This window comes from Gossypium arboreum, chromosome 12 (assembly GCF_025698485.1).
Source record: "Gossypium arboreum isolate Shixiya-1 chromosome 12, ASM2569848v2, whole genome shotgun sequence".
Lineage (NCBI taxonomy): Eukaryota > Viridiplantae > Streptophyta > Magnoliopsida > Malvales > Malvaceae > Gossypium > Gossypium arboreum.
Window position 1 is genome coordinate 111,464,626 of NC_069081.1, and position 25,560 is coordinate 111,490,185.

General features: G+C 32.5%; 2 protein-coding genes across 3 annotated transcripts; one reads left to right on the top strand and one right to left on the bottom strand.

Annotated features, from left to right (window-relative positions):
• Positions 1-12,402: 12,402 nt before the first annotated feature.
• Positions 12,403-16,886, top strand: LOC128285518 (uncharacterized). Its single transcript, XM_053022984.1, has 4 exons — positions 12,403-12,568; positions 12,611-12,690; positions 13,270-13,534; positions 16,825-16,886. Exons 1-4 carry the CDS (start codon positions 12,403-12,405, stop codon positions 16,884-16,886), a joined length of 573 nt encoding a protein of 190 aa, XP_052878944.1.
• A 3,216-nt stretch (positions 16,887-20,102) lies between these two features.
• On the bottom strand, positions 20,103-24,593 carry LOC108479653 (uncharacterized). 2 transcript variants are annotated; one of them, XM_053022720.1, is made up of 13 exons: positions 24,269-24,593; positions 23,662-23,744; positions 23,467-23,563; positions 23,142-23,366; positions 22,972-23,054; positions 22,775-22,875; positions 22,389-22,512; positions 22,139-22,293; positions 21,823-21,959; positions 21,532-21,702; positions 21,096-21,320; positions 20,510-20,743; positions 20,103-20,352 (listed from the first exon to the last, which is right to left on the bottom strand). In XM_053022720.1, exons 1-13 carry the CDS (start codon positions 24,581-24,583, stop codon positions 20,215-20,217), a joined length of 2,088 nt encoding a protein of 695 aa, XP_052878680.1. In that variant the 5' UTR covers positions 24,584-24,593; the 3' UTR covers positions 20,103-20,214. The 2 variants fall into 2 exon arrangements, with proteins under 2 accessions (XP_052878680.1, XP_017637863.2); XM_017782374.2 differs by lacking the exon at positions 23,662-23,744 and having other exon boundaries at positions 23,467-23,568.
• Positions 24,594-25,560: the final 967 nt, after the last annotated feature.

The window sequence follows — 25,560 nt, forward strand, 5'->3', positions numbered from 1 at the left end:
TATTAAACCTAAGTCTACATTGATTAAGTAGTATTGCATTTTGGTTAAGCCATCAGGCAATCCTTTTGAAGTAGTATTGCATTTTGATTAAATAGTATTGTATTTTTGGATGGTTTATATGATGGAGAAGCTATATTAGAATTGGATTGTAGAACTGTATTTTTTGATGGTTTACGTTAGATTCGTGCTTGAGACATCTTATGGAGGTCAAGGAACAAAGTCCCGTAATGTTTGAGTTCAGTTAGGTTTTCATTTCAATTTCCCTTTTTAGTAGAACTTGTCTGGAGGTAGCATGGAATTTATTCTTTGATTTCTTTTTCCTCTTGCTGCTCAGAGTCATCTGTGACTGCATTTTGTTTTATTTTGTTGTTGGCACCAGGCCAAGGTTCAGTTGTTAAGGAAGATATTAAATTTTCAACTAAAATTTTTTAGGCTAAATTTCTCTCCTCTCACATTTTTCCCTCTCTTATTTTCCTGGTATTATAGTTTATTTTGTTGAATTTTACATTGTTTTGATGTTTTCTATGGAAATGATTTAATAGTAATTGCTGCAATAGGAGGGATGGAGACTTTGAGGTCTGCTTTACAGAGGTTATACATGACAAGGGCTTCTGCATATAGAGATGCTCTTAAGAGTTTCATAGAAGGATATCAAGAAGGTATCCAGCAGATCATGGATAAAAAAGGAAGATTCTTCTAAAGCATATCAAGAAGGCAATACTGATAAAAATTCAACTTGATGGCTGATAAGTGCATAATCAGATATGCATGTGAGTACTTCTCCAAGATACCTATTGTAGATACAAGTTTAGAGATTTGGTGGAGCTGAGTTGGTATGAAATCACAAGAATAATACATGTCCTGAGAATTTTCCTGTATTGAGAAAGTGACCTTTAAAAACTACAAAATAATGGGAATCTCCATTGACAATGGTGATGCTATTTCCTTCTTGTCATTTGATGTTTATTAATTTTTGTTGTAGTTTAATATTCAACGTGCTTGAGCTTGGAGAAAAGTAAAAGAACTTTAATGCTTTATGTCTTTGTTAAGTGCAACTGAAGAATTACTTAGATATCTGCTGCCAGCTGCTTGATGATCTAGTCTGATGAGTGAGTTTCAGTCTGTTCATTTTTGCTACTTCTAGTTTCAATACATTAACTCTGTTAATCTAAGTTTGAGGTGATGTAAATGTAGTTAGTTATTTCTTTGCTGCTAGTGGATTAGTAAAATAGTTTGATCTGTTAATTATTGATGCTCTTGAGTAAATTCAGTTTGGTAAATGGATTTGATCTGCTGTGGAATCTACTGTCTTTGATCAGAGTAGCTATTGAATTATTTTCTATTGGTCTCTATCTGCTCGATAGTTTGTTTCTTTGAAGCTTATTGTTACTTAAAGGTGCCAAGATTGCTTTAGAAGGATTCACATGCACTGTGTTTGAGATCTAAATGGATGATCTTCAAGGAGAATGTGTTCATTAGGATCCACTACTTCATACTTCATGTGGTGCTATACTGCACGATCATGTTTCATCATCTAATTAATGCCACAAGTTCGAATATGTAAGGTGGATCAATTTCTTGGACCATCTTAAATATGGTATGGTCAATGAAAGCAAAAATGCTAATGTTATTGAGGCGTCTTTGCTGCATGTGAAAAGCTAGTATTTTAACGGTCTAGCTTCCATGTTTTTTGTTCTAACTCTAACAAACTTAGTTATGTTTGTGAAAAGTTAATTGCTTAATAGATTAGCTGTGAAAAGCTTATTACTTAACAGCCTAGCTTTCAAGAATAGTTTATATGTATGTGGTGTTTAACATTTTTTCTGTCACAATTAAATGAAATGAAAATGTGAAATGTAACATTATAATGTTTGTTATATGTAACAAAGTATCGATTAAAATTATTACTTAACTAATAAATTAGCATTTAAATTCTATCATTATTTCTATTTTAGTGTCTAATTTTTTTAATCACAAGCTATTTATTACTTCTAATACTTTAGTTTTTATTATTATTGTAGAATAATTAAATTATTTGTTTCACTAATCATATTTTAGCATATTAAATATGTATTGCGTTTAAAAATAAGAAAGTAGATTATATATTATTTTTATAGTATTATATATTATGATTTTTAATTCATATAATAATAATTATATTAAGAATTTTATTAAATTATATATTATTTTATTAAATTATATTTAATAATAATTATGTTAAAATATGGTTAAAATATTTATTTTTATTAATTTTTTAACAATAATCTTATTAAAATTTAATAAAAATAACAATAATCATCTACCTAAAAAAAATTCTGCTAAAGGTATTCTGGTCATTTCAGTTTTTTTTCTTATGCTATTACAACATCATTCCATTCAACTAAACACAAGAATACTATTACAGTTCTATTCCATTCCATTCAACCAAACAATTGAATTACTGATTACAGATCTATTCAATTACAGCCCTATTCCATTACAGCCAACCAAACATGCTGTTAGTTTTTCCATTTTCTTGTCTTTCCCCTCTTTTTCCTGCTCTATTTCGAATGTCTCTGATTCTTTCTTTTCTTTGTTTCTTTTTATTTCATTCTTTTATTCTTTTATTTACTTTGTTTATTTAATTAACATATATTAACATATATTTGTTTTAAATATCTATTAAGTATTTAATCATATATACACAAGTGTACACCATCAATCCCATACATTTGTCACCATTTATTTTATTTTTCACACAAAAATCTAATAATTTAATTATTTAATTAACAAATATCTTTTACTTTAATATTAAGTAAATTAGTTTTTTATTACAAGTGTACATATCTATTTATTACAAATGTACCAATATTTTTATTACAATTGTCATTATCCAATTTGTTTGTCAAACAAAAATCTCATAAATTAATTATTTAATTAATAAATATCTTTAACTTAATATAAAATAATAATAAATATCTATTTTAATATCAATTAAATATATTACATTTGTACATATACATATTATTACACATATATATTTTTGTTACCATACAATTGTCTACTATTTAATTTATTTAATAATAATACCAATTAAATAATTATAACTTAATATGAAACCATAATAATAATAATAATAATAATAATAATAATAATAATAATTTAATATAAAACCATACTAATAATTAATAATAATAATAATAAAATCTTAGAATTTTTTTAACACATATACCGCCTCATCTTTTGCAAATGGCTCAATTGCCATTTTAGCCTTTCTACTTTCTATTATTTTATAATTAAATTTTTACCCCTTATTCAATTTAGTCCATTTTTACTAATTACTCTAGATTAAGTTAATTTCACCTAATTAAAACGTAATTAGACACACCACTAAACTCATAAATATTTCTAATAATTATTTTCAAACTTATTTCACTAAGACGAATGCCCTATAACTCACTTTTTCGGTACCCGTAAATTTTGGGTCATTACAGAAGTAGCATTAAAGGAAGCCAATAGAGTGGAGGATGCAAAACAAAAAAAAATACTGAACAACCTCAAGAAAATCAGGCCTCATTATACCCCATGCAATTTTGAAGAAGAAAGCTATGAAACTGTCAAGACCAGGAGATTTCTCTTTCCCTTGCCCAAAAATAGCTATCTTTATCTCCTCATTGGTAATAGGGCTAGTCAACATACAATGAACATTGTTAGATAGTTTAGGCAGTAACTCTTGAAACAAAGAATTTGGGCACTCAACAACATTGGACTCAATTGCGCCAAGAAGATTCTAATAAAACCCCAAAATATTTGCAGAAATTTGATTAAGAGATTCCAATCGATTACCAGCTCTATAAAAAATAGAAGTAACATTGGGTTAATTATTCCTTTTGTATTAAGAGGTAATTTAATTATAATGTAATAAATAAGCTTTTCTTTATGTTATTATTTAAGTAACAAAACTGGACAATAGTTTATTGACACTATTACACCTATTTAATTATTTATATTGTTAATTCTAAAAAATTATATACATTATTATTTAAGCCTCTCACTAAATTGTTGTCACGAGTCAATCGAACAATAACTCAGTCAGGAAAATTATAGAAAAATCAATAAAATAAAATAAAAATCCATATGGTGAGATTTGAACCCACCTAATTGTGTTGATAAAACCTTAAATTTACCACTTAACCAAAATTTATTTTTATAAGTTTTATATATTTTCATTGGCATAATAACTTTTTTGACCCTTCAACTTTACAAAAAAAAAGGTCATTTAAACCTCTTTTTTAATTTTTCGTCTATTTTAATCTTTAAACTTGCATTTTTTTATCAACTCACTACAAGATGGATAGAAAAGTCAACGTTTGTTAACTTTGTTGATGTGACATACATGTGAATTGCCATTTGGATTGTATGTAAGCATTTAATTAAAATTTTAAACTTAATTTTATAAAATTTATAAAAAAATATTTTTAAAATTAAAAATTCTTAAAATTATTAAAAATATAAAATACATTTTAAATGTTTTAAAAAATTAAAAATTAATTAAATGTTAAACGTTTTATTTATATGGCAATCCACGTGTATATCACTTCAACAAAATTAACAAATGCTAACTTTTCGATCCGTTTTGTGGTAAGTTGACAAAAAAAATACAAGTTCAATGACTAAAAGAGTCAAAAAATTAAATGAAGGCTTAAATGACTTTTTTTCTATAAAGTTAGGGGGCAAAAAAATTATTATGTCAAATGAAAATGTATAAAATTTATAAAAATAAAGTTTTTGTTAAGTGGTAAATTTAAGATTTTACCGCATGAGTTTAAATTCCACCATATTCAACCTTTTATTTATTGATTTTTATTAAATAAAATATTAAAATACTCTCAAATAATATAAATTATTTTAATTACAGAAAATTATTTTTATAATTTCCCGATGAATTGTTGCTCGATTGACTCATGAACCAACTTAATCATAGACTTAAATAATAATATAAATAATCTAGCATCCCTGTTCTTGCTACCAAAAGTTAACAACATTATTATTATATTTTGCAGCATTATGTGAATGTGTGATAAAATTGATATATTTTCTTTAATTTCTTATTAACTTTAAAAAATTAGAACTTCAAAATTGTGGATTAAAATAAATTTATAAAAATTAATTGAAAGATTCGAGATATGTAATCATGACACTTTTAAAGTTCTATTTGATTTTACTTAGATTTTAATTTGCAAAAGAGTTATAAATAAATGAACTTAGAGATAAAATAAAATCCAATGACTATCTGTAATACCCCTTAACCGTATTCATTACAGGAATAGGGTACGAGGTATTACCGGAGTTTACGAATTATTATTATTATTATTATTTTAGGAAAACTCAATATAATCCCTTTACAGATATCTAAACTTCCCTGCAATATTATATCGAGACCAATCCAAATCAACCAATCCAATTCAACATATTTTCAATATAGATTCATGCATTTTTATAAGATAACCTCATCACATAACAAAACCAAGATTTGTTAGCCATACCATTGGCTGACCTTACATTCATTTCATAGAATCATTTACTTTATTAGCGTATACATGCCATTAATTTCCAAAATAAAGTTTCTTTATATACCGAAGTCCTGAAGTTGATAGTGTGATGTGCCTCCGACCAAATCCGATCTCCGAGCTCTTAACACTACAAAACAGAGGAAAAGGAAACGGGGTAAGCATTTTGTGCTTAGTAAGCTCATGTAACAAGAATTATACTTACCTAATATTTTCAATACAATACAATAAACATTCCTATATCCATTCAATGCATTATTACCCTAATATGCACAAACTCAACATTCAAGTTAGTACAATAATTTCCATGTACCAATAATATATACCATGATTGATGAGCTCATCAATACCATGATTTCCATTTCCTTGTTATTTTTCTATATTTATCCCGTTGAATTTATCGGAATTTCGATGGATTTTTCAGAGGTACACTTTTAGTGTACAATTCTGGGTCTGTCAATTCATATTCATGTGCGCACATTTCCATTTCAGAGAGCACACTCATGGACCTCAACCTTGCAAATGGATTACCATCGAGCTAAATCCCGCAATTTAAACTCATAGAGTATTTTCGGGATTACCGACAAAGCTAAATCCTCGCAACGACAATTACTCTAATGAGTTTGGATCTGAATTACCATCCAAGCTAAATTCAGACCTAATTGGATTACCCGTCCGGCTAAATCCATTTTACACATATTCTTCGGAGGGCTATATCGAATAGGATCACTCGTCCGCTAGATCCTTTTACCGTCAATTCCTTTTCAGAGATCCATCGAATTTTTCTTTCATTCAACTGGGATTTCTTCCCATTTTTATCAAATATATCAATGTTTCATCAATTTTCATACAATGAACATTCAAATCATATTCACATCAATAACATACATTTCAAGCATTTAAGAATATAATTCAAGTTACACGAACTTACCTTGATACTTGTTTGTAAACAAAAAATCTACTAATCCCGAACTTTTTCCTTTCCTCGATCTAGCTTCGTATTTGAATCTTCTGGATTTGGTGCAAAAATTATGAAATACCAGCTTAGAGAACCCTCCTATAGCGTTTTTAGCTGCTGGAATTGAAGAGAAATGAAGAGAAATCTAGATATTTCCTATTTAGTCCTAGCTTTATTTAGTTAATTTTGCAATATTCCAATTTTACCCTTAATTTATCAATTTTTCAGCTGATTTCATACCCTTGCCGTCCAGCCCAAATAACTTTTGGGTCTAATTGCCTATTAAATCCTTTCTCATTAGACTCTTAAGCTATTTAATCATTCTAGCAACTTTTACACCTATTACAATTTAGTTCTTTTCATTTAATTGACTACCCAAACATTAAAATTTCCTAACGAACTTTTAATACCACATTAATAACATTTCATAAATATTTATAATATTATTTTTGACTCGGTTTTACAAGATAGAAGTCTCGATACCTTGTTTTTACCCAATTTCTTCAATAATTTCTTTTTCTAACTAACCACTAAATCAGTAAATTTTTTTCCTATCAATATTTTCATACGATTTTCCTATCATATCAATTTTCATGCAAAAATATTGAAATAAATTTTCTCTTTAAATCGGATTTGTGGTTACGAAACCACTGTTCCGATAACTTTGAATTTAGGCCATTACAACTCTCCCTCCCTTTTAGGATTTTCGTCCTCGAAAATCTTACCAGTAAAGAGGTTTGGATATTGTTTCCTCATTGCCTCCTCTGGTTCCCATGTCGCTTCCTCAATCCCGTGCTTTTGCCACAATACTTTCACCAAATTTATCTTTTTATTTCTAAGCTCTTTTGTCTCCCGTGCCAATATCTTGACCGGTTCTTCACTGTAAGTCATATGCTGAATCTCCACTTCTGTCGGAGAAATAACATGTGAAGGATCTGATCGATATCGTCATAACATAGATACATGAAAAACATTATGGATTCTATCAAGTTCCGATGGTAATGCCAATCGATAGGCGACCGGTTCAATTCTTTCTATGATTTCATATGGCCCGATAAATCTTGGACTCAGTTTACCCTTTCGACCAAATCGGAGGACTTTCTTCCAAGGAGACACTTTCAGGAATACCTTGTCACCGACTTGAAATTCAATCTCTTTTCATTTAAGGTCAGCATATGATTTTTGACGATCGGAAGCTGCTTTTAGACTATCTCGAATAACCTTTACTTTTTCTTCTGTTTCCCAGATCAAATCAACCCCATGCATCTTCTTTTCGCTGAATTCTGTCCAATATAACGGTGTTCTACATTTTCTACCATACAAAGCTTCATACGGAGCCATTTTAATACTATACTGATAACTGTTATTGTAAGCATATTCAATCAAAGGTAGATACCTCTCCCAATTACCTTCAAACTCTAGTATACAACATCGGGGCATATCTTCCAATACTTGAATTACACGCTCAGATTGGCCATCTGTCTGAGGATGAAATGCAGTGCTAAAATACAACTGAGTACCCAAGGCTTCTTACAAATTGTCCCAGAAACGAGACGTAAATCGGGGATCTCTATCTGATATAATGGAGACAGGCACTCCATGTAGCCTGACAATCTCAGATATGTACAGTTCAGCTAGTTTATCTAAAGAATAATCCATACGTACCGGAATAAAGTGAGCTGACTTTGTCAATCGGCCAACAATCACCCAAATAGAATCTTTTTTCCTCGGAGACAAAGGTAACCCCGATACAAAATCCATAGTGATTCTTTCCCATTTCCATTCCGGTATAGTAATTGGCTGAAGTAACCCTGAAGGTACCTGATGTTTAGCTTTAACTTGCTGACATATTAAACACCTTGATACAAACTCAGAGATATCACGTTTCATTCCTGACCACCAGTACATCTTTTTCAGATCATTATAAATTTTATTACTCCCCAGATGTACAGACATAATATCGCTGTGAGCCTCGCGTTGAATCTTCTGTATGAGCTATGAATTCTGAGGTACACATACCCTACCTCTGAATAATAAACAACCATCAGAACCAATCTAAAATTTAGAATAATTACCTGACTCACACTGTGCCCGTTTAACTTGTAACTTATCATCATTCTTCTGAGCTTCACATATTTGCTATAAAAATATCAGTTTAGCTCCTAATTCTGCTAGGATTGAACCATCATTAGTCAATGATAACCGAGTATTCATAGCTCGTAAAGCAAACAAAGATTTTCGGCTCAAAGCATCAACTACAACATTAGCTTTACCCGGATGGTAATCAATAATCAAATCATAGTCCTTTATCAGTTCAAGCCACCTGCGCTATCTCAAATTCAAATCTTTCTGTGTCATCAAATATTTCAAGCTTTATGATCAGTATAAATATGACATTTCTCACCGTACAAGTAATGCCGCCATATCTTCATTGCAAATACAATAGCAGCTAATTCAAGATCATGTACTAGGTAATTTCTTTCATGTGGTTTAAGTTGTCTTGAAGCATAGGTTATTACTTTACCTTCTTGCATCAAAACACAACCTAAACCATTTAATGAGGCATCATCAGAAATAACAAATTCCTTACGGTTCAGTTGCACTAATACAGTGCTTTCGTTAATAGGTCTTTCAATCGCTTGAAACTTTGTTGACATTCATCAGTCCACTCGAACTTTACATATTTCTGCAATAATCGAGTCATTGGAGAAGCTATCATAGAAAATCCCTATGCAAATCTCCGATAATAACCAGCTAAACCCAAGAAACTTCTAACTTCAGATACATTCTTCGGTGGATTCCAATTAACAATAGCTGAGATTTTATTTGGATCTACCCTGATGCCTTCGGCAGATACAATATGTCCTAGAAAACCCACTTCTCGAAGCCAAAATTCACATTTACTGAATTTAGCATATAATTGCTTCTCTCGCAGAATTTGCAACACAATTCTCAAATGTTCTGCATGTTCTTCTTCATCCCGAGAATAAACCAAAATATCATCAATGAATACTACCACAAATCTGTCTAAGTACGGTCTGAATATCCGATTCATTAAATCCATGAATACTGCAGGTGCATTAGTTAGCCCAAACGACATAACTAGAAACTCATAATTCTCGTACCTGGTTCTAAAGGCTGTTTTTGGCACATCTGACTATTTTACCCGTAACTGATAATAACCTGATCGAAGATCAATCTTTGAAAACACAGTAGCACTTTTCAGCTGATCAAATAAATCATCAATCTGGGGTAACGGGTACTTATTCTTTATGGTTACTTTATTAAGCTACCGGTAGTCGATACATAATCTCAAGGACTCGTCTTTCTTTTTCACAAACAGAACCGGAGCACCCCAAGGTGAATGACTCGGTCGAATAAAACCACTATCAACAAGCTCTTGCAACTGTGTATTTAACTCTTTTAATTCTGTATGAGCCATCCGGTACAGAGCTATGGAAACCGGAGTAGTTCCCGGAATCAAATCTATAGAAAATTTCACTTCTCTTTCTGGCGGCAATCCTGGTAATTCCTCTGGAAACACATCGGAAAATTCACATACCACTGGAATTGCCTGTATTTTTGACTCAGATACTTTGGTGCTTTTTTGACATACCTCTGTGCTGCCATTACTAAAATCATATCAGATAACCCCTCTGTCTGATTAGATTTAACCCGGAGCAACTCACCATTCTGACATTTTAGCACAATATATTTTTGTCTGCAATTTACCACCGCATCATGCTGGGTTAACCAATCCATGCCCAATATCACGTCAAATTCATCAAATGGCACTAACATCAAATCAGCCGGGAAACAATAATCTCTTACCATCAGTGGACAATTTTTGCAAATTTTATCCACCAACACAGACTTGCCCAGGGGGTTCGAGACTTTAACCACAAATTCAATAGGTTCAATGTAATGACCCAAATTCCCGGGCACCGGAAAAACGAGTCGTAGGGCCTCCGTCTTAGGAAATTAAGTCCGTAAATATTTATTAAAAATATTTATGAGGATAATTATGAGTTAAATTAGAGTTTAATTAAGTGAATTTAATTTAATTAAGAGTAATTAAATAAAAAAGACCAAAATGGCAATTATGCCATTTGTCCTAAGTGAGTGACATAAACATAAAAATCAAATTTTTATGTGTTAAAATATATATTAAATTATTATTATTAAAAGTAAAGTAAATAAAAGGAAATAAAAGAAAAGAAAGATAGAAAAGAACGAGAAGCTCACGAAGCAGAGAAAGAAAGGAAAGGAAGAAAGAAAAAGGAAAATTGGAGAATTGAAGTCGGAAAGTTAAATTGGTAAGTTAATTAAGCCCTTTCCTTTCTAATTTTGGTATTTTGAAGCTTTAGAGAAAGATTTTCTTGAATTCATGAGAAAATATAGAAAATTAATGAAGGTTTGATTAGGGTTTATGTTGAAGAAATGATGAAATCAGGGATTAATTTGATAAAATTTTGAATTTGAATGGAATTAGGGACTTAATTGTAAAACAAGCCATAAGTTTTGAGTTTTAGGAATTAAATTGAAAGAAATTCGGAATTATAGAAAATGATGAAAATTTGATAGTTATATGAATATTTTGATGGAAATTGAATAGAAATAAGGTGTGAATTGGTGTTATAAACTTGGTTATTAGCATTTTACATCAAAATAGTTTTGGGAAGTAGCAATGGTCTGACTTTGAAAATTCACTAAAAATTTTAGGAATTGAATTGGAGGATGAATAAGATATGAAATAAATCTTATTGGGTCTAGTTTCTTATAGTGGAAACAGTGTAAGCAATGAATTTATGAATCAAGAGATATTTGAAATTTTGTAAGACTGGTTCAGGGTGATTTCGAGACACTCTGTTTTGACTTTGGAAAACCATTAAAAATTGTAAAAAAATTATTATGGAGTATAATTTATATGTGTGAACTCCTTAATGAATCTAGTTTTAAAAGAAATAAATAAGAACCTTATTCAAGTTCTGTACAATGAGATAATTTATTTTTAGTAGAGAGAGGTCAGAACTGTCGAATGGAGTAACAGGGGAGTATTTAATGAATAAACTGTACTAATTGGATAGACCAAAAAATTCTTAAAATTTTATGGTGAGAAGATATATGAGTCTAGTTTCAAGGAAAATTTACGGATATTAATTTGGAGTTTCGTAGCTCAAGATATAAATAATTTAGTAACAATGACTCAAACAGATAGCTTAATGGTGAAATTATATATCTTAAAAAAAAATGGTCAAATTTGCATGTTTATACTCATGAATTAAATTGGATTGTATTATATTAATTAATTATAATTATGCTAATTTTCGTAGCAAACAAAGGAACCGAGGCATCCAATACAAAGGGGAAAGAGAAAGTAGTCGAGGAATAACTCGGGGAAAATCAGTTTGTATTATCATAATTCATAGTATTTATTATTGCATATTTAATTGTAATATATATATATGAATGTGCATGAAAATGACTTGAATGTGAATTGTTGATTAGTTGTGATTACATTGAGAAATATAAGAGAATTGATTGAAATGTGAAAATGTTTCGGAAATGGAAATATGATCGAAACCCTATTAACTAGTCGGGCTTAGTGGATATAATTGGCATGCCATAGGATTGGAAAAGTTCAGAGATTCTTCGACCTCGAGTCGATGAGGCACTAGGTGTGCCATAGATTTACTTCGGATAGTTTCGATGAGGCTTTGGTAGCCACATTGCTTCGGCTTTGCCGATGAGGTACCGAAGACAGATTTGAGATCGGGTTACTACCAACTGAAAGTAAAAGAATGTGATGTACCGAAGACAGCTTTCCGTACGAGGTATGGTCATTATGAATTTTTAGTAATGCCATTTGGATTGACTAATGCTTCAGCTGCTTTTATGGATCTGATGAACCGTATATTTCAGCCGTATTTGGATCAATTTGTTGTGGTCTTCATTGATGATATACTTGTTTATTTGAAGACAGAAACAGAGCATGATGAGCATCTCAGAACAGTGTTACAGATTTTGCGGGAAAAGCAATTGTTTGGGAAATTAAGTAAATGTGAGTTCTGGTTATCAGAGGTTGTATTTCTGGGACATGTAGTATCAGCGGAAGGAATCAAAGTTGATCCGAAGAAAATTGAAGCCATAGTTCAATGGAAAGCTCCAAGGAATGTGTATGAGGTACGTAGTTTTCTTGGTATGGCTGGATATTATAGAAGATTTGTAAATGGATTCTAAAAAATAGCCATGCCGATGACTAAGTTGCTACAGAAGAATGTTTCTTTTATATGGGATGACCAATGTCAGAAGAGTTTTGAGACATTGAAGCAAATGTTAACCGATGCACCAGTTTTAACATTACCCGAATCAAGAAAGGATTTTATTGTGTACAGTGATGCTTCTTTAAGTGGTTTAGGTTGTGTACTGATGCAAGACAAAAAAGTTATTGCTTATGCATCTCGTCAGTTGAAACCACACGAGTGTAATTATCTGACACATGACCTGGAGTTAGCAGTTATGATTTTTGCTTTGAAGATTTGGAGGCATTATCTTTATGGTGAAAAATGTTACATATTCACTGATCATAAAAGTCTAAAGTATCTTCTTTCCCAGAAAGAATTGAATTTGAGACGGAGACGGTGGATCGAGCTCTTGAAAGACTGTGATTGTGTTACAGACTACCATCCGGGAAAAGCAAATATAGTAGCGGATGCATTGAGTAGAAAAGCTGCAATTGAGTTGAGAGCCATGTTTGCACAGCTCAGTATCACTAATGATGGAAATCTGTTAGACGAGTTAAAAGTAAAACCGGTAATATTTGAGCAGATTAGAGCAGCTCAGTTGGGAGATGATAAGTTGGTGAAGAAAAGAGAGATGATACAGAGTGGTACAGTAGAGAACTTCAGTATTGATGCACATGGATGCTTAAGGTACCAAGATCGAGTTTGTATTCTAGATAACTTTGAATTGAAAGAACTAATACTTCGAGAAGCACATGATGGCTCATTTGCTCTACACCCCGGAGGTACAAAAATGTATCGTAATTTACAAAATTTGTATTGGTGGCCCGGAATGAAAAGAGACATAGTTGAATATGTTGGTAAATGCCTTACATGTCAACGGGTAAAGGCAAAACATCAGGTACCGACTGGTTTACTTCAGTCTATTAATATTCCTGAATGGAAATGGGATCGTATCACGATGGATTTTGTTACGGGACTACCGTTGTCAGCGAGTAAAAAGAATGCTATTTGGGTGATAGTTGATAGACTTACTAAGTCAGCACATTTTGTAGCAGTTAGAACAGATTGGTCGTTACAGAGACTTGCTGAGGTATATATCCGAGAAATTGTTAAACTACACGGTATTCCGGAATCAATAATTTCAGATCGAAATCCTCGGTTTACATCGAGATTTTGGAGGCAATTACATGAATCCTTAGGTACACGGCTTAATTTTAGCACAGCATTTCATCCGCAAACTGACGGACAGTCTGAACGGGTAATTCAGATTTTAGAAGATATGCTTGGAGCTTGTATTATGGAGTTTGAATCAGGTTGGGAACGTTATTTGCCTTTAGCTGAATTTGTTTATAATAATAGTTTCCAATCTAGTATTCAAATGGCTCCGTATGAAGCATTATATGGACGAAGATGTAGATCACCCGTGTGTTGGACAGAGCTGAATGAAAGAAAAGTGATTGGGCCAGAATTGATCCAAGAAACTGAAGAAACAGTCAAGAAGATACGAGAGAGATTAAAAGCAGCTTTTGACAGATAGAAGTCTTATGCCGATTTAAAATGACGGGACATTGAGTATTCGGTTGGCGATAAAGTATTTCTTAAAGTCTCTCCTTGGAAGAAAGTGTTGAGATTTGGCAGGAAAGGTAAATTGAGTCCTCGTTTCATTGGACCGTATGAGATAGTAGAGAGAATTGGACCAGTGGCTTATCGGTTAGCTTTACCTCCGAGTAATGAAAATACACGATGTTTTCATGTTTCAATGCTCCGAAGATATCGATAAGATCCTTCTCATGTCATAACTACTGAGGATATTGAGCTTCGACCGAATTTATCATACGAAGAAAAACCAGTTGAGATTTTAGCCCGAGAGGTAAAGGAATTAAGAAATAAAAGAGTTCCTTTAGTAAAAGTACTTTGGAGAAGTCATAAAATGGAAGAAGCAACATGGGAACCGGAAGAAACTATGAGAACTCAGTACCCTCACCTATTCTCAGGTAAATTTCGAGGATGAATTTTTTTTTTAGAGGGAGAGAAATATAATGACCCAAATTCCCGGGAACCGGAAAAACGAGTCGTAGGGCCTCCGTCTTAGGAAATTAAGTCCGTAAATATTTATTAAAAATATTTATGAGGATAATTATGAGTTAAATTAGAGTTTAATTAAGTGAATTTAATTTAATTAAGAGTAATTAAATAAAAAGGACCAAAATGGAAATTATGCCATTTGTCCTAAGTGAGGCGGCATAAACATAAAAATCTGAGATTTTTATGTGTTAAAATATATATTAAATTATTATTATTAAAAGTAAAGTAAATAAAAAGGAAATAAAAGAAAAAGAAAGATAGAAAAGAACAGAGAAGCTCATGAAACAGAAAAAGAAAGGAAAGGAAGAAAGAAAAAGGAAAAATTGGAGAATTGAAGCTGGAAAGTTAAATTGGAAAGTTAATTAAGCCCTTTCCTTTCTAATTTTGGTATTTTTGAAGCTTTAGAGAAAGATTTTCTTGAATTCATGAGAAAATATTGAAAATTAATGAAGGTTTGATTAGGGTTTATGTTGAAGAAATGATGAAATTAGGGATTAATTTGATAAAATTTTGAATTTGAATGGAATTAGGGACTTAATTGTAAAACAAGCCATAAGTTTTGAGTTTTAGGAATTAAATTGAAAGAAATTCGGAATTATAGAAAAATGATGAAAATTTGATAGTTATATGAATATTTTGATGGAAATTGAATAGAAATAAGGTGTGAATTGGTGTTATAAACTTGGTTATTAGCATTTTACATCAAAACAGTTTTGGGAAGTAGCAATGGTCTGACTTTGAAAATTCAGTAATAATAAAGTTTGTAATAATAAAGTTTGTCTGTTTTCGGTAATGCCCTGTAACCCTATTCCGGGGACGGTTTGGGGTTAGAGGGTGTTACATTCAACAGATAAATTTTGAGTAATTGCAAGTTTAACACATATATATGAATGCGTAGAACCAGGATCAATCAATGCAGTAATATCAATATCAAGTAAAGAAAATGTACCAATAATAACATCGGGTGCTGAGGCATCTTCTCTGGCACGAATGACATATGTCCTAGCAGGTGCTCGTGCCTCAGGCCTACCTGCAGTATCTTTTGTAGCTCCTCGACTACCACTAACATTACTGGATGGTCGAGGTGGTCTACCTCTCGAAACTGGATTACTCACCGATATCCGCCGACTTCTTTTTCACCCATTTCGGACAATCTCGAGAAATGGTCAAAAGAACCACATCGGTAACAAGCCCCGCTCTTTAATCGACATACACCAAAATGAGCTTTATTACAGTACTGGCATCTCGGTTTAGGAGTGCCAACACTGCCAACACTGGTCACTGATGGAGTAGAAGGCCTTGGATTAGTGCGTTGAGAACCTCGCTCTCGCCTCAATACCCAATGGCCGAGGTAGAACGATCTGATACTTCTTCAATTTCTTTGAAGCGTAAAACGGGATTTTCCCATCGGTTTTTACTAAAATTCGAGCTTCCTCTCACTGTTTCTTTTCTTTGCTCAATTCTTCGCTTTATAAGCTCTCTCAGTCAATGTAGCAAACTCTCGAATTTCAAGAATTCCGATCAGTAGCTTAATGTCTTCATTCAACCCTTTTTCGAATCGTTTGAACATTTCAGCTTCTAACTGTACCCATTCTCGAGCATATTTACTCAATCGAACAAATTCTCTTTCATACTCAGATACAGATCTGTTACCCTGTTTCAGCTTAAGAAATTCTTTTCTCTTCTGATCGAGAAACCTCTGGCTGATATATTTCTTTTTGAACTCGGTCTGAAAGAATTCCCATGTAATTTCTTCTTTCGGAACAATTGAAGCTTTAGTATTCCACCAATGGTAAGCTGTGTCTTTTAGCAGTGAGACGGCATATTTCAGACATTCTTCTGATGTACAAGATAATTCCTCCAAAACGCGGGTAGTGTTTTCTAACCAGAATTCAGCCCGTTCAGAATCATCATCAACTGCTGCTCGAAATTCTTTGGCCCCATATTTTAGAATTTTATCTACTAGAGCTTTCCCTTTTTCTGACAGATTCAGTACCTGTACCTTGTGGGATCTCGGGAGCCGGTGAAGGAGTAGGAGGAGGAGCTTGAACTTGCTGCACTACAGGGTTAGTTTTTAAGTATTGATTAAACTATTCATTCATCATTTGAAAGAAGGCTGTTTTTGCCTCCTCCCCTCGACCTTCTGCTCTCGGCCTTCTCTCGCTAGTTTCTTCTCTTTGTATCGAAGTTTGAGCATGACTCCACTTTCTTCAGATTGAGCTTGGTCGGATGACATTACTATAAGAAAAACACATTTTAAATGGTCAGGAGATATCACACTATTAATAATAATTTAAATGGCATGTATAGCTAATCCCGTATTTACTACATCGGTCCTAGAACCGGCTAAACTGTAGCTCTGATACCAATAAATGTAATACCTCCTACCCGTATTCATTACCGGAATAGGGTACGAGGTATTACCGGAGTTTACGAATTATTATTATTATTATTTTTTTAGGAAAACTCAATATAATCCCTTTACAGATATCTAAACTTCCCTGCAATATTATATCGAGACCAATCCAAATCAACCAATCCAATTCAACATATTTTCAATATAGATTCATGCATTTTTATAAGATAACCTCATCACATAACAAAACCAATATTTGTTAGCTATACTATTGGCTGACCTTATATTCATTTCATAGAATCATTTACTTTATTAGCTTATACATGCCATTAATTTCCAAAATAAAGTTTCTTTATATACCTAAGTCCTGAAGTTGATAGTGTGATGTGTCTCCGACCAAATCCGATCTCCGAGCTCTTAACACTACAAAACAGAGGAAAATGAAACGGGGTAAGCATTTTGTGCTTAGTAAGCTCATGTAACAAGAATTATACTTACCTAATATTTTCAATACAATACAATAAACATTCCTATATCCATTCAATGCATTATTACCCTAATATGCACAAACTCAACATTTAAGTTAGTACAATAATTTCCATGTACCAATAATGTATACCATGATTGATGAGCTCGTCAATACCATGATTTCCATTTCATTGTTATTTTTCTATATTTATCCCGATGAATTTATCGGAATTTCGTTGGATTTTTCAGAGGTACACTTTTAGTGTACAATTCCGGGTCCGTCAATTCATATTCATGTGCGCACATTTCCATTTCAGAGAGCACACTCCCGCGAACCTCAACCTTGCAGCGAGATTACTAGTCCAGGCTAAATGCCCTGCAATATAAACTCGTGAAGTATTGTCGGAATTACCACCCAGCTAAATCCTCAGAACGACAATTACTCTAATGAGCTTGGATCCGAATTACCGTCCAAAGCTAAATTGACCCTAATTCGGATTACCCGTCCGAGCTAAATCCATTTTACACATATTCTTCGGGAGGGCTATATCAGAATAGGATCACCCGTCTGGGTTAGATCCTTTTTACCGTCAATTCCTTTTCATAGATCCATCGAATTTTCCTTTCATTCAACCGGGATTTCTTCCCCATTTTATCAAATATATCAATGTTTCATCAATTTTCATACAATGAACATTCAAATTATATTCACATCAATAACATACATTTCAAGCATTTAAGAATATAATTCAAGTTACACGAACTTACCTTGATACTTGTTTGTAAACAAAAAATCTACTAATCCCGAACTTTTTCCTTTCCTCGATCTAGCTTCGTATTTGAATCATCTGGATTTGGTGCAAAAATTATGAAATACCAGCTTAGAGAACCCTCCTATGGCATTTTTAGCTGCTGGAATTGAAGAAAAATGAAGAGAAATCTAGATATTTCCTATTTAATCCTAGCTTTATTTAGTTAATTTTGCAATATTCCAATTTTACCCTTAATTTATCAATTTTTCTGTTGATTTCATACCCTTGCTGTCCAGCCCAAATAAATTTTGGGTCTAATTGCCTATTAAATCCTTTCTCATTAGACTCTTAAGCTATTTAATCATTCTAGCAACTTTTACACCTATTACAATTCAGTCCTTTTCATTTAATTGACTACCCAAACATTAAAATTTCCTAACAAACTTTTAATACCACATTAATAACATTTCATAAATATTTATAATATTATTTTTGACTCGGTTTTACGAGATAGAAGTCTCGATACCTTGTTTTTACCCAATTTCTTCAATAAATTCTTTTTCTAACTAACCATTAAATCGGTAAAATTTTTTTCTATCAATATTTTTATACGATTTTCCTATCATATCAATTTTCATGCAAAAATATTGAAATAAATTTCTCTTTAAATCGGATTTGTGGTTACGAAACTACTGTTCTGATAACTTTGAATTTAGGCCATTACACTATCAGTCATTCGCACTAATAAAAACAATCCACTAAGCATCAATAGTGTATAACAAAACCATCAATTTCTATAAATAACTTATGTAATAATTCTATATAAAAGATGAAAGAAAAATAGATTTTGAATTTTTTCAAATCCCGGAAATGAACTTTAATTCTTTGAGTTATCATGTATCTACACATAAACATTATAAAAAAATAAATTATTCGATACACTCATTTTTAAATAAATATAATTATTTCATAAATATTTTTAAAATAAATAATATAACTTTTGGTATAGAGAATAGTGAAATAATAATCAAATGATATAATTGTTAATATAATGAAAAACTTTTGAAAATGAAGCATGTGATAAATGAGTAGTGAAGTTGGTGTAAGTTAGTTGTATTTTGTTCGTCTGTCAACAACAGTAATTAGCTGCACAAGTCCATGTATGTAGATTCTTATTTCTCTCAATTCATTATTATTTATATTCTTTCATTAGTTTTTTTAGTAATAACTATTAGTTACTTACAGTATTCCAACAAAAGCTAAGTATAATACAAATAGATGGATTTCCTCTCGAGCGAGGTAATATCTAATCTTGAAATCAACTCTAAAAACATAAATTAACATTAAAAAGTTTTTAACACTTTTATCCACACTAAACATTTCAACATAATACAAAATATGCTGCGTATTTATTCCCAATATTTTAGTTAATTCAGATGTGTATAATGTAAACACGGTAAAATACTCGATTATATATTGTTATTATTATACCAATTATTAGACCTAAAGAAGGAAATGAAGTTCTGGGGTAAGTAATACGATGGATTAAACCTGCAAAACTTCCAGCTGAAAATTGAAGTTTCAAACTTTCAATACATCTTATGGTTGCCTACTGAATCAGATGTTTAATAGAATCGTTATATGGCGAAAGAAACAAGGAAGGAAAAAAAAAAAAAAAAACTAGACGTGTTATCCGTCAAATCTTGCCATTTTGAACGATGATATTGTTCTCAGGTACAGGTTACAGTCTGGAGCAGGCTTTGACAAATGGTAAGCACTAAAGGGTTTCTTACAAACTTTGTTACATATGCAAGCGTCTAGGAGGGATGGGAACGGTAGGGGGATTGGATATTGTGTCGTTTGGTCCCAGCTCATCTATGGGGGGCCGCTGCTTATGGTGATTTGTTGCAGACTGGTAAGCCATTGCTAAGGCTAATGCCTGCAGTGAGAAAATGGGAGGAATAAAATGAGACACAAAACAGTTGCATTCTGAGATTTCTGATGATTATAGTTACTTTCTATATCCACTGTATGCTACAATCCACATTAGAACTAAAAGTGGATCAAGTCCATGGATCATGGATCCGGAAACTTACGATGTGATCATGGTTAGGAGGAGCATATATGCCCGTGTTGACTGTGGTTCGTCTACGAGTACCAGTTGGAGGTGGATTAGGTATGTTTTTGAACCCAGTCGGAACAACAATTACTGGCAAACCTACGAGATTTGCCATGCATACTCGCTCCCAATCCGTTGCATTTCCAATGAATGCATCAACATTGAAGTTTTCTTTCACTTCTTGGATTAACTTTCCACGAGCTCTTTGTGCCTGGGGAACTTTATAAAAATAGTGAAAATAGAGGGGAAAAAACATCACGAGAAAAAATGAAAAATGATTCTATCTTTTCTCTCTAGATTTCGGATTAAGCGCTATCCACTCCAGTGCTAAATGATCAGACGGGCTACTTTTAGACCTAAATCCCCGATTTCCATGCATTCCTGCTGATGTCCCACATCCTAAATCTCCATATCTTTGAAGACTGTTTCCGGTTTTCCTACTCAAAAATTGAAAGTAAAAGAAGTACGTGTCTTCTAATAGCTCATTAGAAAATGTTTTCAAAAGTTGTATGATTTCATCCAAACTATAATATCAACCAATAATTAGAGAGTAAAAAACAGACCTGCAAATAATCTACAGCTGAAACCACACGTGCACGACGTAACTCAACAGGCCATTGATCTTGAGCTTCATAATCATCATCCTTCCCAGATCGTTGCCATTCATCAAAATGTGCTAACATGTCAACATCCATCGTGAAATTTAGGATGCCTTGAACAGAATCGACAGTGTAGTTCAGTTTGAAAGGAACCACCTTAACACCTTTTGATTCAAGCACATGAACAACCTGGTTTTAGAAAAAAGTCAAGACCTTAAGAGTTACTTCAATAGTTACTTTATATCAAAGTTATTTCTAAGAGAAAAAGATATAATATTGCAGTTCAATCAATTAATTTATAGCAATTCTGACATATGTTTTATTTATTTATTTATTATTGTGCATCTGTTGCGGTTGCATAACTAACTCAAGCTTTAGCCAGATGTTTATGAAATCTAACCTCCATGTCAGCATCGTCAAGATAACCAACTGTAAGCTTTGTGATATCAACAGAGAATGGGTCACCAAAGGGAATGTCTCTTGAAGAAAGATCATCTGGATCTTTCCCTCGAATGACATCTAGAATAACCGCACAATCAGCAGCATTTCGACAGAATGGACCAAGCTTGTCCTGTTAAAAGGAGCGCATAGAAAGTTATTGGAACATCACACCCAGAGGCTGGAGCAAAAATGGGGGCTGGATAATTAAATACTTTCAGTCAAAGAAGATTCCTCTCCCTAATGGTATTACCAAGCTTTCTGATAGGCTCATCACACCGGTTCGTCCAACTGAACCAAAAGTTGGCCGCAATGCTGTCACACCACACCGAGATGCAGGGTAAGTAATGGAACCGGCTGTTTCTGAACCAATTGCAAATGGAATCATACCTGTAATGAAAATTTAATTTCTTAGACGAAGCAATGTGCATCTGGTTTAGGTTCAATACTAGATCAACATGTTTGATCATGAAAAAGATTGTTAGACCTAAAAATAGTATGGCTTATTTCATGTTTAGGATAAATACTGGAGGAAATGAATGATAAATTGAACTTAAAATAAAAAATACCAGCTGAGGTGCAGGCAGCAGGCCCAGCTGATGAGCCCGTAGAGAATTCCTCAATGTTCCAAGGGTTCCTAGTCCTACCACCGAACCAGATGTCATCATATGCCAGTGATCCAGTAACAAGCTTTGCAACAAGAACTGCCCCTGCAGATTTTAACCTGCATTGACAATTCATAAGAGTGAATAATGTCATCTAACTAAAAAAACTTTCCATAAGCTCACAATGATTTCAGTTTTCACTGATGCATAATACCTCTTATACACCCATGCTTCAATATTAAGCATTTGATTTTTGAAAGTTGTTGAACCCCAAGTTGTCTTGTACAGAGGTACTGAGATTATATCCTTCAATCCATAAGGGATGCCATGTAGAGGTCCTAAAATACAAAGTAATATATAACTCTCAAACCAATAAAAAAATTGACAATAAACTAATACAAAAAGAGCTATTTTTTTTAACTTCGTTAAGCAGGCAAGCATTTGCCACCATTCTAAAAAGTTGGATAAAATAATGTAACCTGAACAAGAACAAATTGTGAGCGAAAGAAGTAGAAAATTGCAGCAAATTTATTCTAAAAGTTATTAACATTATGGCCGAAGGTGATAATTGTATAGTGCGGCAAGTTGTTTAAAAGGTACCTAAATGCACTCCTTGAGAGAGCAACTTGTCAGCTTCTTTCGCTTGCTGGTAAGCTAAATCTTCAGTATAAGAAACTACAGATTCAAGTACCGGATTGTATCTGGTATTTTAGCAATAAAGAATCAATGTGTTTGAGGGAAAAAAAGGGTATTAGACATTATAAATGCATAAACATAACCGGATTTTTTATTTCTACCTTCTCAATCTCTTAAGAAAAATTCCCGTAAGCTCCTCAGAAGTAATCTGTTTTTTCTTTATGAGTTCTCCTAGTTCGAGAACCTGATAATAAAGACCGGGAAAGTCGCATACAATAATCAGATCAAAGCCATTTGTTTTCTTTTATAAAAGCTATATCAATTGACTCACACTCATAAAGGCTATATCTTCTTCATTGTTTGGCCTTTGAATGCCGGAAGCTGAAGGATGATTAAACCTGCTGGCCTTGCCTTGTGATTGCTCCTTGCTCCACTCGGGGTTAAAAACCAGAGGAGAAGGGTTATGCAGCCCTCCATTAATAGAAGCAACTAACTTCCTGTTGGCTCTAATTATAGGAATATTGAACTCTTTTGCACCCTTTGCAATCTCAAGAACCTGAAAGAATTAATCAAATTAAAGATGATAATATTAGATAAAGCATACCCACTTCAAGCAGGATTATCTGAAATGAAGTCATAATGCTAAAATTCATCACCTTTATATCGTTAAAGAAATCAGCATCCAATAAAGTCAACCCATGTCTAATTTGTGAAGCTTCAGTAATGTTTTTCGGACATTCATTGCCATTTTTACTGTCCTGACAAAAGCACAAGTGAAATGCCCATAAAAATAAGGTTAGGAAATAAAGCATACCCACAATGCCTTGCATTTGCTTGTGATGTTTCAATACCTGGGTGCAAGGCTACGAGAATGAATCATAAGGTCCATAACTTTCTGACAAAACATATCCCAGATTATTTTATAGTTTTTCACCTGTTTTACAGATGTTAGGTAAAAGGGGAAAATATCTCCTATAAAAGTGAGTGAAGAGAAAAAAAAAAGCATAGCACATATGATCATGATCTATGTTTCTCGCACTAAGGTCCAAGTGTTCGACATGAATACGTTTCTAACATTGGTATGCTCAGTTTTTCATGACTTCCCCTATATTTCATTAGTTCATTTTTTGGGTTAAAGTATCTAGGATGGACATATATTAAAAAAGGCTTGATTCTCGAAAATCTTAATAGATCGTGGAACCCAGATAAAATAGCAAATTCAGACGTGCCTAAAAGAAGATTCTGACAGTAACTATAGCTCCTTCAACTGTAAGTATTATGTTCAAATATCAATCATATGCTTTAAAATTATAAGGCAGAATTTATGTTCATAATGGGAATAAATTTGAAATATCAAATTCAAAGCACGCATCCATCAAGCGGCCTCTCCTCTACAAGTAGATAGACATTGACTAGCTTATGACAACAGCTATAGGAAGACACGGCGAGGGTTTGTACCATTTCTAGGAGAGTGGCTGCTCGACGGCAAGGACAAGTTGGTAAAATAGCTGACTTGTTGATGTTGGTCAACTCTTGTTGGGCTTGAAACTGTGACGGCAAATCTGCAAAAGAATCGGCCAAGGAATAGAAGACTAGTAAAAAGAGGGAGGCCAAGAAACGTGTCGAAGGCCGAGATGACATGTTCCGACACTTGTCGTGAAACCAAGTCGCTGTGTTCCCAGCGGGTGTTGGGCTTTGCCTCTTCAATGACCGACTGACCGTCAAGCCACTGAATTCGCATCTACATAACTTTATATAAAAGGGACCTTCCATTTTGTCCACACGTGGCAGATTTTTATTTTTTTTACATTTTAGGTCTCTTAGGTTAAATTTGATATTTAATTTTAATCTTTATATTTTTATAATATTATTCAATTTGATATTTAATTTTAATCTTTATATTTTTATAATATTATTAATTAATCTAGATAATTAATATCGTTAAATTTTTATTAAAATCCTATAAGATTAAATCTAATTTAAAAATAAAATTTTAAATTATAAAAATCTTAAAAATATAAATAAAAAATTAGATTCTAAAATATAAAAATTAAAATAAATTTTAATCTCTAAATATTTATTCTATAATTTAATATAATTAAATAATCAGCCTAACCCGAATTATAAGTGCAACATGGTAATTAGAAGTTACTGAAAAATTTGGTGTCTGTGAAGAGCATTTATTTACTTAATTGGCTTTCAACCGAAAAAAGTACTTAATTGGGTTGATTATGGGTTCAATTAAGCTTAATTATGGTAGGTGGAGTGTGAACTGTGAAGGCGTTTAACCATGGATTAAAGCAATTCATTTGCCTCTGCTTGGCATGTTCCTTGACCGACATTGCGCTTGAAATTGACGCCACTGTGGATTATTTAATTTGCACGAAAAACTTAATTAGGGCCCTTCGGATTCCCAGCAAGTTTCAATGAGATGTGTTTAGCACTTTTAATTGGACTGAAATGGTATTTGGGTTGGGAAACAATTAGAGAGGGACCACCACAAGTCATTTTCATTATGCCTACTCTCACTTTTCCTTTTTTAACCATTTATTTTGCATTTCAAACTTTATAATTTTTTATCAAATTACTTTAAAATTAATAAAAAATTATTTTTTAAATTTTATCGACGTAACATGTATACAAATTGTTTCATAAAATGATATGTTAATATTTAATTAACTTTTAATATTTTTAAAATAAAAATAAAAAAATATTTTTTAAATTAAAAATTATTAAAATTATTTAAAAGT

Excerpts from the sequence above, each read along its gene's own strand:
- LOC128285518 (XM_053022984.1), top strand. The coding sequence starts at position 12,403 with ATGGATCTGATGAACCGTATATTTCAGCCGTATTTGGATCAATTTGTT. Across the intron at positions 12,569-12,610 it reads GTTTGGGAAATTAAGTAAAT|TATCAGCGGAAGGAATCAAA; the intron begins GTGAGTTCTGGT and ends TGGGACATGTAG. Across the intron at positions 13,535-16,824 it reads ATTTGCTCTACACCCCGGAG|ATTCAGTACCTGTACCTTGT; the intron begins GTACAAAAATGT and ends TTTTTCTGACAG.
- LOC108479653 (XM_053022720.1), bottom strand. The coding sequence starts at position 24,583 with ATGGAAGGTCCCTTTTATATAAAGTTATGTAGATGCGAATTCAGTGGC. Across the intron at positions 23,745-24,268 it reads CAGCCACTCTCCTAGAAATG|GTGAAAAACTATAAAATAAT; the intron begins GTACAAACCCTC and ends TCTGTAAAACAG. Across the intron at positions 20,353-20,509 it reads CTCCTAACCATGATCACATC|GCATTAGCCTTAGCAATGGC; the intron begins GTAAGTTTCCGG and ends TTCTCACTGCAG.